The sequence below is a fragment of the Alligator mississippiensis genome, chromosome 4 (assembly GCF_030867095.1).
Source record: "Alligator mississippiensis isolate rAllMis1 chromosome 4, rAllMis1, whole genome shotgun sequence".
Classification (NCBI taxonomy): domain Eukaryota; kingdom Metazoa; phylum Chordata; order Crocodylia; family Alligatoridae; genus Alligator; species Alligator mississippiensis.
In genome coordinates, this window is record NC_081827.1 from 187,325,776 (window position 1) to 187,343,026 (window position 17,251).

The window sequence follows — 17,251 nt, forward strand, 5'->3', positions numbered from 1 at the left end:
CAGCTTAGGGGCTGTTCAGGCAGACCGTGCAGGCAGCCCAGCAGCAGCCCGGGAAGGCAGGCTCCACAGAAGGAAAAAAAAAAAGCAGCAAGTCTGATCTTTCCCCTCCTGGGGAGCCTGCCTGCTTGCCTGAGCTGCATGGTGAGCCGGTGCTTCTCTCCACACCTGTGGTGCCTCCCGGGACTGCCCAAGCCAGGTGCCTGTGGGCAAGTGCTGCCTGGGAGGGGCGGGGGGGACAAGATGCTGCTGCCATGGAAGGAAGCACCAGCCCCCACCCTGCAGCTCAGGGACTGCTCTGTCCACCAGCAGCTCTGCCCTCCCTGCTGCTGAAGAGGTAGGTAAGTATCGGGCTTCAACACAGGTGTACACAACACGGGGGTTTACTTCACCCTAAATTGAAGCAGTGTTTTTAAAAAACCACCATGTCAATTTAGGAATAATTAAACCCCTGTATTGTCTACAAATGCCTCTTGTCAGCAGAGGTCCAAGTACTCAGGGATTGTGTAAACACACCATGCATGCAGTATTACAGACTTTGTCTATGACAGCAGCACAAATGTTCCAGAGTTTCTTGGCAAAGTGGGGTTGAGCCTTCTCAAAAGCAAAAGCACAGCACCCATTCTCTAGGATTGTCAGTCACTGTACTGCAAAACTTCCTTACTGGAGATGGCCCAACACATAGAGAAGGAGCAGTGGAGTGCTACAAGCTTCCTCAGGAGTAGTGATTCAAGCAGTAGAAAATAACAATCTAGTCATGTGTCCTACAAAGAACCTACTTCATTATTTTCCCTTTCCTTTGATTTGCATAAAAGAAATAAGTCTGGCTGATTTGCACATTCTTTAATAAAGTAGCAGGGGAGATCCATGATTCAAAGATTTGTTGTGGCTAATTTTCAGGCAATCAACTGGTAGAGAAATAGAAACCCAGCAGCAATCCATGAGTTTCGAACCACCATTCTATAATAAAATACAGCCTGGCAGAATAGGGCAGACATGTCAAATCTGCATAGCAGTGGCCCCAACTTTTTTTGGCCCATTGGCATTCAACAGTAATGAGTAAGCAACGTGCCACGGGCCTTATGCTTTGCTCTCCTTGTCAGCCTCTATTTTTTAGTTTTTAATTGCCTGTGGCTACAAGCAATATGATAGGGTCTTGTTGGCAGAATTATTGCCTGAGAACCTATGGTTAGGGACCACTCTCCTGGAGCTACACTGCTTATCAGAGAAAGAAGGAAGATTTCCATATGTGAATTGCCACAGTCCTTATGCAGCTATTCACTCTTTAATTAGGCTGGTCTCCTTGTTGAGTGGAATACATTGTGTTGGTAGTACAGGGTCTCCAAAGACTCAGCATCACAGCCCTTATGCTTTTCCCCTTGAATGTGTGGGCTGCTCAGCAGAAGCTAGAGAATTCTTGACCTAGGTTACTTGTGAACTCTGCAATAGTCAAAAACCCCATACATAAAATAATGCATGATTTTACTCAGATGATTAATCCTCATTTATGCCAAAAGGATTAGTTAGCAGTAAGAACTATTTGCCTAAGGATGGGTACAACACTGACAGCACCTGTTGTCCAAAAGCAAGCCACCTAATAATTAACTGTTACCCAAGCAGAGCAACAACTTTAACAGATTTAGCTTCATAAGCATTGGTAGGGCACAAAGAATCACTAGCAGCAGGCCTTGGCTTTGACCAGCCAGTTTGGCTCTAATTATTTGTTACAGCCGGACAGGTGAATGTTTGCAAATTGTGTGCATTTAATTTTCTCCTTGGAAGGAAGGATCTGTTGCAGCATCTCTCACTGACTTGAGAGCTGACCACAGCAAGGATGCTGCTGTGATTCCAAGTGGAAGCCCTCACCACTATGAAAACACAGCTGATCCCTCCATTTTAGGGGGGTGAAGAGAGCGCAAAGAGGTGGAGGGAAGTGATAGCTTTTGGTTGGCTGAGGACAGTCACTGTTAGAAGCTGAAGAAAAGCCAGCATAGGATAGAGTTTCCAGATTCCTTATCACATTAAAAACAAACACACACAGTATCTCCTGCTGGAGCAAACTGCTCTGACAGATCCTCATGAGTGGGTTAAAAAAATCCACATCTGTATTTAACTCATTCTTCCAGTTTGTTTCTATGGGAGGATAGTGTTATTGTTGGGAGTAGCACTATCCACTACCAAGCAAACAGGGGTTTACCGTCTTCCTTGGAAAGTTCACACAAACAGTTCAGGAGCAGTAAGGTGTCACCAAGGAACTTGGATGGGACAGTGTCAATCACTATCTTCCGGAGGTCATTTGGGCTGCTCTGGATCGGGCTGGAGTTCAGATCTGGACGCTGCTTTAGGATGCCATAAGTATTGATCAGGAATTCGCTGAATACAGGATGAACATTACAGTTGTAACCCATCTTTTCTAGGCGTGTGAGGAGGGACAAGTAGTGCTGGGTCATGGCCTGGTACTTCTTCTCATCCACAAAACCATCCAGGCTTTTCAGGGAGGCCTAGGAGGTTTGAGAGCAAAGGAAGAGGCCGTTACCTCCTTGCAGACAGACCTATTCATAAACTGTTAAGAGGGAGGTTCCTCATTCCTTGCCTGTACCTTGTTTGCTGGTTAGTGAATACAGAGCCGGAACCTGGCAGCTCTGGGGAACTAAGTCCCAGTACAGCTTTAGAAGGGATAGAACAGGGCCATATGGGAATTTAACCAGGAATTTAACCAGCAAAGGAAGTAGATATATTCAGCAACTGTGGAAGTCAATTGTGGCTACAACACGGTTGGTAGAGCTCTGCAGGCCTCATTTGGTCAGTGGGCCACACTTTAGCCAATTATATATTAACCTCTGGTCTCCCCCAAACAATAAAGGAATGGCTACACAACCCATAAGGGATCTGCCTGCACATTCCAGGGCCAGGCCCTTTGCTGGTGTAAAAGGACTTAACTGCATTAAAATCAGACAAGATGCTGCAGGCTTTCAAATCTCAGGAGGGAGGAAGTGACTACATAGCACAAGTCCCACCATGCTAGCTGGGATGTCACCCTGAGGGTGACTGATATCCCAGCAATGATGGCAGCTGGGAAGGAGTGTGTGCTTCTCTTGCCTGGTGTGATGAATATTTACTTACTAACCAAAATAGGAATTTCTGTGTTGTTTACAGCTACATCCACATTGGACTGCAACCTCTTCCTCTACCTGTATGCTTACCCTACCCTATGGCTCACATCCTTTAGTCAGTAGGGCCACAGATCAGAAGGCCCAGTTTCCACATAAGATCACGGAAAGACACTTTCACATTCCTATAGCCTCTCCAGCACAAAAGCCAGGCAGGCTTTTCACTGAATGAAAATGCTGCAAGAGACTCTGCTTGATATATAAGCTTTAAACACAACTGGAGGCTTATTAAACAGCCTGAATAGCTGAGCTTTGTGTTTTATTTATTTGCTGTTAAGCACATCCGTCATGCCCATCACCCCCACAGCCTGTGGTGCAGAGTCCCCCAGTCATTAATAAGGTAGCTTCACAACTGCTTAATGAGCTACAAAAGGATTACAGGAGACCCTCGCCCTTTGTGGGGGATACATTTTAGAGATCCCCGTGAATGGGGAAATCCACAAATACTGTACTGCATCATCTGCGTTGAAAACTTGAGAAGCTATGCGGGATATCCCATACTGCTTCATCGTCTGCTGACGCCGATTCTCCCATCAATTTCACATTATGTAGGCTGTGACTCTTTTTAAATGTCTCGAACCACCCCTTACTTGCAGAGCGCAGTAACAAAGTGTCATCACACTGTGCGGGGAGAGAGTGTGGGTTGGTGTAATACACCGTGAATATTTGAAACTGCAAATCACAAATCTGTGAATAGCAAGGGTTTCCTGTATTACAGATGAGAAGTGGATTTCCAAAGACAGTAAGAACAAATTTTACCAAAGCTTGGGACACTGAAAACAATGCTTTGGGAGTTGCAAGCCAATTGGATTCTCTATGCTGGTGTTTGACTTCACTCAAATTCTCCAGATTTTCAGACTCTTGTTCTAATGCCCAAGATGTGACACACACTCTCTCTCTCAGCAAATGCAATATAGTGAGGGTTTACCTGTTTGATTTTCTCAGGGATATTGGATACTGTATAACCATAAAGTCTTGTTATTCCAGGAAACACATAGGCCAGGATACGTCTGTCTAGCTGGAAAGCGATTTCACCCACTATGCGGCCATTTTTCTTGGCATTCAGATCAATCTCTCTCTCTGTGGCCAATGAAGAGAGGGCTGGTAGTTAATAAGACAATAACTCATAGCACAAGGCTTGTACAGCTTCGCTATACTTGGATTCCGTTCACAGTTTTACTGTTTGGTTTAGGCCAAATACTAGAAGAAATAATATTTATTCATGTATGTACTATAAATATATGATTGTTATGTGTATGCATATATATTTTATAAAAGCATATAATAAAGTAATACCAAGCTCTTGCATAGTGCTCTTCATTCCTACATCTCAAAGCTTTTTACAAAGAAATTCAATATCACTTCCCTTGTTTTACAGATGGAGAAGCTGAGGCACAGTGAAACATGTGGCTTGCCCAAGGTCACCCAGCAGAGCAGGGACAGTGCTGGGCACACTACTCAGGTCTCCTGAACTTGAGTCTGCTGCTTCTACACTAGGTCATACTGCCATCCACAAAGTCATAACTGATCTCCGAATCTCATGCATTAATTGTTATCAGTGGAGGCATAGATACATGCCTCCATCAATGAATTTATTTTGCAAACATATGTGGAAATGGATTTTTGGATGTAAATACTCATATGGAGAAGAGACATGTCATCTTAGTCATTACAGTGCCACCTCCTTGATGGGTTTGTCTCCAGTGGGATAAAATGTATTTTAAAGTCATGTTGGAGAAGTCCAGGGATCCTCTGAAAAGTACATGTGGCCCTGTCTACACCAGAGCTTAAAATGTGATAATTAACATATTTTAAGTGACCACTTTTATGCTAGTGTGAGCAAGTGATGGGTGGTTAAAATGCCCCTGTTCTTCCATTCTTTAAAATGCCCCTGCTGTCACCCAGCTTTAGAGCTGGCTTAGAGCATCCCTCATTCTAGTTATTAGCAGCAAAACAAAGGTGAAATCACATTACCATTTAAGTAATAGGTGTGGGGTTTCCTTAGCTCATCTCCTACAGGGCTCTCTAAAAACCAGACTCTCTTTTTCCTGGGTATTTCTGCAGACTCCAAAGGTGTTTTCTCAGTTGTTATATCCCTGGTGCTGGTAAAAAGGGGGTTTGGCTTTCTTTGGGGAAATTCTGAGGAAAACAGCTCTGATGTTTTGAAGTATCCTGGAAACCCAGTTTGTGTCTGCGCTCTCTCCTTATCCGAAATGCTGCGGGGAGTCAAGGAAACAAACTCTCCTTGTGATGATGCCTGCTGCTCACCCAGGGGGTCTGATGTACTGATGATGTTCCCGTGTTGCTGGTGAGCTACAACAAAGCAAAAGGAAATATGTCATCAAGGTTAGACAAAGATTTGTTTAGGCTGAAAATAAAGAAACATAGAGGATCCCATGGCCCAGCCACGTGTGGAAAATCCCATGGCCCAGCAGCTGGTGTTCCTTTTCTCTAAGCCATCCTCCAGGCTTCTGCTCAGCTCAGCTGGCTTCTCCCATCTCGGGCCATCCCGGGCCTACTCAGTTCCCTCACCAGTCCCCTGGTGCTGCCTCTCAGCTTCATGCAGAGAGAGCTCCTTCAATTAGTGCAATCAGGGTCAGTCTCCAATGACCTTCAGTGCTTTCCAGAGCTCCCAGCAGTGAGCTCCTTCCTTGAGCTCTGCCCAGGTCAAACCACCTTTTGCCTCAGGTGCAGGGCTTATAGTGCCACTAGCTCCTCCTCCTCCTGATCTGAGGATACCTCAGAAGGCCATTATTTAATTAGCTGTTATCTGTTCATTATCCAGGACTGCAACTTTCTACCTCTACTGCCTAGCCCTACTCTCAGTAACAGGGCTTGGCCCATGTTACAGTCATCCTTAATTCTTTCCCTTTTTTCACATTTTGTGGCAGTAAGAAGAGCTTTTCACTTTGGACCCATCCCTCTCTGAGACAGGATTGGCTGGTATGTGGGATAGGGCAAGACCTAATTGGCATGAGGAGAGGAGAGGAGACACTGACACACTTCTGTCATTGTGCACTCGGCCAGAGGATCACACGGAGAGGCCTTGCTTTTGATTCCATTAGGGTTTCCCTGGACTTAGGGGACATGCTGTGCAGGCACAGATTCATCTGCTGCAACGACCAAGTGCAGCTTCACCTCAGAACAAGAGGAAAGAAGGGGCACACTGAAGTAAAGAAAGCCCTGGCTGCATTAGTACAATTTGGGAGATATGAGCCTAAATGGAACGTGGTAGTGAAAAGCAATGTAGATTTTGGGCTTGCCATGGACTTTGGAAGAGACTGTCTCTCTGCCTGGCACACATGTACCTGCTCTCATGGCTTGATCCTGAGGAACTTCAGGAGAGTGCTCTAACACCATCTGAAGGCACCCAGATGTTGGGGTGACCCCAAAATTCAGGCTCCAATAGAACAGTCAGGTCTTACCCATGCCATGTAAGCAACTAGGAATCTTATCTCCTCCAGGTAAAGTACCATCAATGAATGAGACTTTCTTTATCTTTGAGAGGTCCAAAGAGTCTTGCAGCTGTTTCTCCATCCTAGTGGTCCAGGAAGTGCTGGCCACAGAGGTTGGTTTCCTGTCCTTGTGTGCTGTCTGAAACAGAGTGGGTTCATTGGAGAGCCTCTTGAATGCAGCCTGTGCCTCAGTTCTGGTGCTGGACCTAGAAAGTGCCTCATTTGTAATGTGGAGAGAGGAATAATTACAGTCCTCCAGCATGGAAGGATGTAGGCGACTTGGGGTCTCTTGCATTTTGATTTCCCTTCCATAAGGCTGAACTGCAAGAGAGAACAGAGAGCACACAGTGTCACCATCTAAAGGAGGCTGTTGATTACATTGATGATTATATTACATTGATAATGGATATTTTTTCTTTGCTGTTAGGATGACCATGAATCCGCCATGCACTTGCCAGAGCTTAGAGAAGGGAAACATTTTCAAATGCATGGTCACAGGGATCCTTATTTAGGCTTTTGCCTGTGAAGTAGATAGCAGAAAGACACCTCCTTCGACAGGACTGGCCCACTCCATTTGTTTCAGAAAAGTTAAAAATGCCAGGTCTGTCCTGAGTTTCATCCAAGTTTGTGCCCTGAAGCTCTGGAGGTGTCATGGCCTGCTGTTATCCCTAGGTCCCTGTAGTGGGAAGAGATTGAGTCCACAGTTCATTTAAATTGTCAATTTATATAGTTTCTTATAAATACACTCATCACCCTGAAAAGCACCTTACTGTGGGATACTAGTTGTACCCCAGGCAGAGAAAATGCTGCCAAAAGGTTATGGAACTGAGGTTCACTCCATGATAGGGTAGACTGGGCTCTTTAACCCTGATTGGCAGCCAGTCTAAGGGTGGAGCCATCATAGATGGACAAATGGATCATCTCCTTTGCTCCAACACCTCCTGCAGCCATGCTGGTTCCAAATGTACTGGCACCTGCCTTTCCTTTGGACCAAACCAGCAAGGTTGAGAAAGCGTGTGGGTAACCCATGGTCTCTGTATATACTGCCCAGGCTTTTGCATCCTAGAGAGGTAGGTCACCCCAGCTTTGCAGAAAAGCAGGTTGCATCACACATCACCCTGGTATCTGAACAGTTTCCAGCAATGCATTAAGCAATATGAATATCTTCTGTCACATATTTGTTCTTACAGCAGTGGTCCACTTTTTGGTACTCAAGACTTTTCCCTCAGAAGGGCTCAGATGGAGCATAGGACTCATTTTCATACTGTGTGCCTGTGTTTAGAGTTTGCTTGCCCCCTTACAATTCTTGTGTGGTGGTGTTGGAATCCTGTAGATTGATCTGGAATTCCAGTTTTATGTTAGGATATCTTTCACTGTGTCTTTACATTCTTCTTTTTGCATTAAGGGATAGAGAACTGGCACCTGAATGCAACTGAACAACTTGCCATAGCAAGATGAAGGAAACTATCAGATAAAGCTTAGTGGCTTGTTAATAACTGACTGGCCTGCTGCAACACACAGAAAATCCCCAGAAAGGTGTTAGAATCTGCTGTGGATCTCTTTCCGGCAATGAAAAATGAGAATTAGAGAACAAGACTGAGTAGGAAAGTGCAGAAGCCTGGGAACCTGAAAGAACACTGACAAAAAAAACAAAGGGATATCAGAGAGGTGAAAGCAATGGAGGCAAGGTTTTGCATTTAGGTGTTTGGCATTTTTTCATAAACATACATCCGTGTCTTTTATCTATGAATGAAATCTGTGCAATTTTGTAGTCCCTTTGCAAAGGCTTTGGCTCACTTTTTTTACTGTCCAAGAGTACCTGAAGGGAAGAGTAACTCAGAGGGCCCATAATTTCCCAAAGTTCCCCCTCAAAGCACACAGTTGCTCCTAGTATGACTTGGTAGATCTGGCATTAGTTTTCAGGTTTATGCAGTTGGGTTGCAAAACAGAGCTTGTCCAATTTTTTTTTTCTACTGGAAAATGTCTACTTGTCAGTCCTGAGGTTTTCTATCAGAACATGCATCCCAGTTTGAATGAGAGTGGAATTTATGGCCAAAACCAAAGAGAAGCAATACTGTCGTTCATCACAGAATAGCCGACAGGAGTTAGTGCAGTCTCCTGGGATGTGGGAGACTAATGTTCCAGTCTTTGACCTTCCTGGTTCACATCAGGTACTTGTACAACAAAGCTCCTGTGGTGTGAGGCTCCATAAATAAATAAATATTTATTAGGTAAGAGGGCCAAAAAGTCTGATTCTATAAGATAGATATTATAACACTCAGGGGCGATACGTAGGGGGTGCATGCGGGTGCACATGCACCCCCTGAGTGCAGGGAAGCACCCCCTGTAAAAAGGCACCACTGACACTGTCAGTGGCGCCTGCGGGTCATCACCGACCCCTGGTTGGTGCTCGCCACCCTGCCACTTCTGCCGCCAACAGTGCCAGCAGCATCTGTGGGAGCTGCCTGCTCACCACCACCATGCTCCCGCTGCTGCCAGTGCAGCCATGCCTCCCCAGCTGCCGAGGGCACATGCCATTCATGATAACACTTGCCTGGGGTTTAGAAAGCCAACATCCAAGTCCCTGATTCAATGAATACTGAATTATTTATACAAAGTGGAACAAGAGAGATTAAGGCTATTCAGTTCTAGAATACCCTATTGCCTGATAGGACACTCAAATGGGATATTGGAGGCTCAGTTCTTCATCTGAGTAGGCAGATTTGAACTTCAGTCCCTCATATTCCAAGTGTCCTAACTGCTGGATCATCAAAGTGGGTGAGGGTCAAGAGACTTCAGATCCAGCCTAAATGAAGAACAGGAAAATATTTAAAAGCACAAAATTGTTTCCTACTGAGCTGTAGTGCTGAATGCCATGCTTCAGGAAGAAAAGGCTAGACAGAATATCTGTACCTGAGGAGTGGACCTAGAATACCAGGCACCCTGTACCATTGCCAGACCCAGCCAACCTAAAAGAATGTGCAATTCAGTGATTAGCTCCACATGCAATAATCTGTGACCATCCGTGAGTGGAAGTTCAGCAAGCACTTTAACTTGTTCCTGGGTTGTTAATCAAAAGAATTCTCCTTACCTCCTTGGCTTGGAGCACAGGCAGCAGGACACATGATAGTGGGATGGGAAGTGGCAATTTGCTCTTGACTGCTGTTCTCATAGTGTTGACCCAATAATGAACGCAATTCATAGTTCTCCCTGAGCAGCCTAACTTGATTTTTCAGGTATGTGTTTTCCTTCTGGAGTCTCTTCATCCACTCGTTATCCTCAGTTGTCATCCTCCTCAGTGAAGGAAAATCTTTTGTAGCAAACAGCCTCAGCTAGGCAGGAGTCACTTTGAAAGGCCCACAAGAAATCTTAGAACGTTCCTACACCATTATGATGTCACTTGCTCTTAAAGGAGCACCAAGCAGCAAGGGACCCCAACAACCTGCCTCATCCAATCCATCTCCTGCTTTGGGAACACTCTGTGGAAGACTGGAAACCTGCTCATGTATAGACACATGAACCTCCCAGTCAAGGACTGTGTCAGAATGGGACTGAGTGAGCTATAGGTGTACTACAAAAAGACAACAGATTATGATGGGAAGAAGATGATGGAAGACACAGGGAAGAGAAAAGACTGGTGTAAACTGTTAAAAAATGAAATCATTGGAAAGAACAATGATTCCAACAATGATGAGGGAAGGATTGGTGAAATGGCGGAGGGGTGGGGAGGAAGGGGGATGGGAAGGGAAGAGGCACCGGGGCAGTTCTTTTCTGCATGATTGTGGTGGGTAAAGGAGCTGGTGATGAACATGCAGCATGTGGATGCAGTTTTGTAATGGGGATGATGATGATTTACTGCAAATGTGTGTTATGTCAAGTGAACCAGATTGGTCATGAGACAGAACTGTAAAGGCATGGCAGGGATGGTATGTGTGTGTGTATATTTATATAGAAATATATATTTTTGCAAAAAAAAAATAAAAATGTAATTTTAGCCTTATCCAGTTTCCTACACAATGTTTTTCCCCAAGGAATTTGTACAATCTTATAGTCTAGTTTGGGTTGAGCATTTAGGAAATAACTTACAGTGCTGTAGAGATCTTCAGTCATAGGTTCTTTGTGCACCTTAATTAAGAAAGACTTTTAGGGCACCTATACATGTGCTCCAGGGTGGGGGAGGGGGATGTTTTAATTAGAATGGCTCTTGAGAGCCACTCTAAATGCCCACAGCATCTCATGTATTCAGCGTCCTGCATTTCAAAATGGTGGCGGAGTTGCTTTAACTAAAATTTGTTCAACAAGCTTTAGTTAAAGTGCCCCTGCTGCCATTTTGAAATGCAGTGATGCTGAATACATGAGACACTGCAGCATGCTGGAGCACTCTGATTAAATCGAGCCCAATTAATCGAATCTGCTCCAACATGTTCTAATCAGAAAGTGTCGGAGCACGTTTAGAAGTGCCTGAAGAGTGGAGCAAGGCCTGCACTCATGCTGAGAGAAATCTAGGGCACTCACATGTCTAGTGCTGAGGTGGTGGGTGGAGGGACACCACCTGCTCTTGCTGTGTAGAGATGGCTGAGGAGCCTGTTTGGTTTCAGACTCCCTGATTTTGTTATGCCTCTGTGCTACCTGTAGGTGACACCAATAACTGCTGCTCCTTCACTTGCAAACTCTCCAGTTCCTTGTCCTGAGATTCCCCAAGGATCCAGAAACAATCCTATTCCTCAAGACCCACAGGGGTCCCTTGCACCCACAGCAACAGTACTGCCTTATCTCCTCAAGATGTTGATGGGGTAAGTTTGCTGATCCATCATTCCCATTAATGGTGATCTCTGCTTCACCAATGAGCACACTCAATAGAAGGGAGAAGGGATGGGATTTTGTAGCAGAACTACAGGGAGAAAGAATTAAAAACATCACACTCTTATAACTCACGTTCAAGTGAATGTTCACACAGATCTGATATGCAGAAGTTTTATATCCCCTGGGGAGATTACTCTCCTATTACGTATTCAAATACCAGGCAGACAAGGTTCCTTGGGTGAATTTGATATCTTTTATTAGACCAACCCAAATAGTTGGAGAATATTTATTAAGCAAGCTTTCGGGTTCAAAAACCCTTCGTCAGGCTAAGGAAGTTTCAGCAGTTGGTGTGTGCTCACACGGTGCAATGAGAACCCTTCCTCATTCTTGGAAATCAGAATGGCACAAGCAGAAAAACTCATTTAGTGCCCAGTTGTGACAGTCCTCTGTGCAATTTTTGTATGGCCTCTGATGTTCCCCTCAGAGTACAAAACGACTCAGATTCCTCTCACTGTCTCCCAACAGGTACAAAAGGAATCACCTTGGAGAACGGCAGTAACACAGGAAATCCTGTCTTTAAAAGGTGTTCCTGTGATAAAGCACCCCTGTTTTTGCTGATTTCTTGAATGGACTGGGGATCTGCGCAGTTTGAATCTATTCACTAGTGAAGACCATCCCTCACACTGCACATACATTTTTTTTTTTTTTAAGTTTGTCCTTGGCAAGTAGTAGAAACGCCTGATTTTCTTGGTAGGCCAAGTTTCTTAGTTTTGAACTAATTAAGAGACCTACATTTTTATGAGTAGGACGTTCATTTGGGGGTTATTTGGTCACACTAAAAATGTGTGTGTGTGTCTGAGAGAGAGAGAGTGCATGTGCATGCGTGTGTGGCATGTGCGTAACTGGATGATCAGAAAACAAAAGGATGACGGGTGGAAACAATAAGACTGGGGCAACCCTGTGTTAAAGAACTCTTTATTTTCTGTATGTGGTATTCAAACAGTCCTCTGCAAGAAGGAATTCCTCCCATCTCCAAAATACAGTCAGGATCAAAGCCAAAGTTACAGTTCTACCATGTCCCTCAGAGATGTCAGGTAGAACTCACAGGCCCTGTCCTCTTCCTGGTGAGCCCTAATTAGCCTCTGTAAGTGCTTGAGTTGGTCTGACAGTGAGGTGTAACCTGCATCTGTGGCCAGGGGTGGTATATTCCTGCATCTACCGGCCTGTCCAAAAAAAAAATATATAACACAAGAAGTCTGTCATGCTCTAAACTGAATGGTCCGGATGAGGTCTGTGCAGTACCTGACAAATACAGCCGACTAACACTGCAATACCAAAAGAGCTCAACCCACATTTGAATTTTAAACAAATTTCTGATTCTTCTCTTCTGCGCCCCTCTGCTGGTTTTGGAACCTTTACAATCAGATCAAGTTCTATTTTAGATGATTTTCTTTCCTTTAATGCTGAATGAAAGATGCACATGAACAAGAAAGAAGCCTGTTCAAGAAGAGAGAGAGCAAAAGTGATTTCAAACAAAGAGGATTAAATATGCCTAGTAAATTCATTTAAAAAGAAGAGAAAGAGCCAGTCTCTGATCTTTCAGGACATTTACAGACATGCTCGGTCCGGGAGGCAGGGGGGGAGGGGGCGCTTCAATTAGCGCAGCTCTGAGAGCCATGATAATTAAAAGCACCTGGAGCATCATGTGTACCAGCATCCATGCACTGAAAAATAGCAGTGTGGCACTTTGAATTAAAGCTTGTTGAATCAGCTTTAGTTTAAAGCACTCTGCCACCATTTTTCAGTGCAGGGACGCTGATGTACATGATGCTGCGCAATAATTACCATGCTTCAGCAGCTGTGATTAAATGAATCTTCTCCAATGCACTGTAATTATAGCGTGTTGGAGCAGCCTCCCTGCATGAGTATAGGAGCCCTCAGTGACTGTCACTGTGGGCCTTATTTGTATCAAGAGCAGTTACACTCTTTTCAGACAGATTTCATTCTAAGGATAGTGGTGCCACTTTAATCCCGTGTTAACTGCACTGGGCTCAGTTTTGATCTTTCAGCTTGATTTCCTGCCACAGTCAGAGTGACGGCGAATGGAAGCAGAAGTTCTGAGCATCCTGTTCTCTGGTGCAGCAGGATGAGTATAAATTAGATCAACCCCAAGGCTGTTAGAACTTTTCCCCAGGGGACACTTAACAATTTGATTAGCCTTTTCCATTTCCAAAAGCACTCTCAAACAAACATTATTTAATATTCTCATACCATCAGGAGGCAGGAAGTCACTCTTATCTCCATTTTACAAGGGATTTCAGCACACACGGAGGCTCTGAGAATACCCACCATGTCACCAGTGCTTGGCAATACCTTCTTTGGAGAAGGCTTCCCACTGCATGCACAAGGTGTGGAGGGTGCTTTTATGAACCTTTGAAGCTTTTTCAACAAGTTCATATGGGCATCCCAGGCTGCCCCTTTGGCATAAAAGGTACTTTCCATGCATGTCTGAAACAGTGGCTGCTCTGGGGCAAAGGAGTATGTTTTTCCTTTTGTACAGATGGCTGTGTCAACTTGGGCTGCTCTGACCACGTGGTTAGACTTCAGTTACTGATCCACACACCTGCTTACCAAAACTGACAGCAAAAAGATGGGCAATCTAATGGGATAGACATCCCAGAAATGCAGGCATAATGCAGGCATATGCCTGCAGTAGCTTAGGCTAGGTGCCAGGGGGCACTAGAGCAGCTCTCCCTTCCTTCCACAGCATGGAATAGCACAGCATGGTGGCACAGAAGCCGCCATGTTGCGGTGGACATGGCCAGGCTCCAACAGGACCCTGCGATTAGCCCAGCAGGGAATTGATACCAGTGTTTATCACCCAATTAAGAAAACAGAGGGACATTAACAGCTGCTTGTTGATTCTGCCTGTTGATTCAGTGGGGATGGTAGCCAGAATGTGGTCTGCTAGCTAATACACAGACCCCTCCTCAACAAGGCAGAGGGAACGGGGGAATTCCTGCTTAGCAGGGAGTGGTGAGGGGGAGGCAGGTGAGCAGCCTGCAGTCCCTGCTGAAGCTGCAGCCAAGGAGCAGAGGGGAGGGGGCAGAACTGCTGTGGAGCAGACAGCCCAGCTTGGGCAGCATGCCACGTCAAGGCCCAGATTTTGGCTCCTGCTTCAATCGGAGCACTCGGAGGGTCTCTGAGGATGGGGAAGTTGGTGGGGCCAAAATGGGATTTTTTGCTGGTTTTGAATTTGTGGGCTGCCAAAACTGTTAAGGCCTGAGCAGGAAGGAGCCAGCAGCTCTGGAGGCTTTTGCTGTGTCCCGGGGTCTGTGAATGAGGCTGGCAAGGAAAAGGGGGTTGTTTGGGGCTGTCTAAGGCCTCTTCTAGCAGGGCACAGGGTCCTTCCTCCCTGAAGGGTTGAAATTTTTTTTTATTTATGTTTGTTTAAGTGTGGGGTGGTGGTGGGGAATTGAATTATGTAAGCATGCTCTTCTTGGCAGTGTTGTGGGAAAGGCCTGGATGTTGACCTTACTAGCTGTCCTAGTAGTGTAGGTGCTCATTCTTGGCCCAAAAAGTTGAGAGTTCAAGGCTGGGTAGGTGCCCAAACCCCTGCTTTTATACAACAGCTTACAAACTTGGTTGTTTTTTTTTCCACATGGAATACTTTACCCATGTCAACATCAAAAGCCACCAGACTGCATAAATTACTCAAATGCACTGCAAGTATAGCCAGAACTTTGAACATATATCAAAACACACAACAGACCCTGGAATAAACATGAATGAGATGTGAACTGAGCAGAGAGAGAGTAAAAGAAAAGTTGCAAATAGGTTTTGTAACACAGAATAATATGCTAAGATGTACCACTTGATATTGACTGCAAAAGCTGCAAGAAGCATTCAGAACTGTGAAAAGGAAATATAGTTGAGACAAACTTTGCTCTCAGGTACTCTGGATTTACATTGAAATAACTACTGAGGTCACTGAAGCAAGCACCATGTAAAATGTGATGCCAGAATCAAGGACAAGATTCAAGGTTAAAGACATTTCCAAGCCTAGCAGTTCATAGGGCTAAGCGTGGTTAACCAACAGCACACAAGGAAGTGATGTGGTTAGTATCATATCTGACCGCTTTTGATTCAGATTCACTTTTGACCACCAGGTAATCATTTATAGGTGAATGTAGACTTCAGAACAAGTCTGGAGCAGGGCCCTAACTCACATCTTTGGAGCCACAAGACTCCTTAATCACTCTGGTGCACAGCTCTTCACTTATATCCTGTGACGTAAACTAAATAGAGCTTGCATTATTACAATGAAACTTTATAGCCAAGCATGCACATAGAGTAATACATAAGCAGGCTCAGACTCTTCTTTATGCATGAGAAAGATGACACGCACCACCAAGTGAAGTACTAGTTTGAGGCTTTTTCCTCCTACCGTCAATTGTAAACTGAGTGCTGTGCTGTCTTCCTGAGTCCTCAGACAGCTCCAGGGCCTCTGTCACTACATTCAAGCTACAACAGTAAAGAAACTGGCCGGAGTTATGGTGATATTTTAAATGGAGAAGCTATTCAGGAGTAGAAGCTGGTTCCTTTTGCATACTATCTAAGTGGCTTCTGACCATCTCCAGAGCAGCAGCTTTGCATGGATTTCACTCACTTTTGCAAATATTTGAAGAAATTATTGAGCTCCTGGAGAATCTCCTTGGCCATCTGGAAAATCTCCTCCTCCACAAATTTGTGGAGAATAGGGCAGTATAAACATTCATAGATAAAAGGTCACTGTTCACTCTCTGGTCTTTTCTTACTACACATCTAGCAGGCAAGGAAATAAAAGAAAATAGCCAGACAAATATCCCAATGGAAAGCAAAAAGTGAGAGTAAAACACTGCACACAAGGTTTCTGCAATCTGGGAAGCATGTACTATTATGGTTTAACATTCTTAATGGAAAGCTTAACCAGCTTCAAGAGAATCAGTTCTAAGGTGAAAAGCAACATCTGTTTCAACGCTATGCAACGCTTCATATGAAAAAGCAAAAATTCCCCTAACTGTAAGCAAATAAGGGTCATAAGAAGCTACCATGAAAGATAATAATCTATAATTCTTACAGCTAATGGCACACATGCACCTGGCCACACCTGCAGTTGGTTTTGATCAACACTGTTTTACTGAAAGTTAATGGATCTAAAGCAATTTATAACAGCCAAGGATCTGGCTTAGGGACCTATTCAACTGTTAATCTCAGCAAAGAGGATGAAGGGGAATGAGGGCTCCCACTGGAGAGTGGATGAGATTTGTGCTTCACAGGAAGGGGTTCAGAGGCCATATCAAAAAGTGCATGCAATCTGTGCTGCTAACAGGTTAGAACTCACTTCAGTTCACTGGCTGACATCTCTTGTGTAATTTCCATGACTATTTCTTCCATCAGTTCTGCACTCAATGACTAGCTCAACAATGCTGTAAACAGTTCCCTTTCCTGCTCCTGTCTAATGGATGTAAAAACTATTAACTGACTTTGTGAAATTTGGTAAGTTAAAAGAGAAAGAGGCAGCGTGTGAGCCTAAAAAGCAGGCTTCAAGCACTGCCCCTTCCCCTGAATCTCTCATTGACTACTGTGAATTTAGACCATGTCTACTGGAAAAGGTCTTGCATCTATTATTATTTCCTTAAGCTATTTTTGCCCTCTGAATCTGCAGTTCATACAATTGTGTATCTAACCTCTGGCGCTGTTACCTTGCCTCCTCAGCCCTGCTCTTTTCTTCTTCTAATTTCTTTCTTTCCGCATTTAATTCTTCTTCTGTGTTTTGTCTCAGAA

The 17,251-nt window shown here is 44.6% G+C and overlaps 2 protein-coding genes across 2 annotated transcripts; both read right to left on the reverse strand.

Annotated features, from left to right (window-relative positions):
• Positions 1–993: 993 nt before the first annotated feature.
• SPATC1L (spermatogenesis and centriole associated 1 like) lies at positions 994–4,488 on the reverse strand. Its single transcript, XM_059726265.1, has 3 exons — positions 4,464–4,488; positions 4,096–4,247; positions 994–2,498 (listed from the first exon to the last, which is right to left on the reverse strand). The coding sequence occupies exons 1-3, from the start codon at positions 4,486–4,488 to the stop codon at positions 2,172–2,174; spliced, it is 504 nt and encodes a 167-aa protein (XP_059582248.1). The 3' UTR covers positions 994–2,171.
• A 98-nt stretch (positions 4,489–4,586) lies between these two features.
• LOC102573681 (spermatogenesis and centriole associated 1 like) lies at positions 4,587–6,933 on the reverse strand. Its single transcript, XM_014594426.3, has 2 exons — positions 6,593–6,933; positions 4,587–5,480 (listed from the first exon to the last, which is right to left on the reverse strand). The coding sequence occupies exons 1-2, from the start codon at positions 6,915–6,917 to the stop codon at positions 5,110–5,112; spliced, it is 696 nt and encodes a 231-aa protein (XP_014449912.3). The 5' UTR covers positions 6,918–6,933; the 3' UTR covers positions 4,587–5,109.
• Positions 6,934–17,251: the final 10,318 nt, after the last annotated feature.

Coding starts and splice junctions, on each gene's coding strand:
- SPATC1L (XM_059726265.1), bottom strand. CDS start 4,488: ATGAAGAGCACTATGCAAGAGCTTG. Junction 4,248..4,463: donor GAGCACTATGCAAGAGCTTG/GTATTACTTTAT, acceptor CATTGGCCACAG/AGAGAGAGATTGATCTGAAT. Junction 2,499..4,095: donor TCCCTGAGAAAATCAAACAG/GTAAACCCTCAC, acceptor CAAACCTCCTAG/GCCTCCCTGAAAAGCCTGGA.
- LOC102573681 (XM_014594426.3), bottom strand. CDS start 6,917: ATGCAAGAGACCCCAAGTCGCCTACATCCTTCCATGCTGGAGGACTGT. Junction 5,481..6,592: donor TAGTTGCTTACATGGCATGG/GTAAGACCTGAC, acceptor GCTTTGTTGTAG/CTCACCAGCAACACGGGAAC.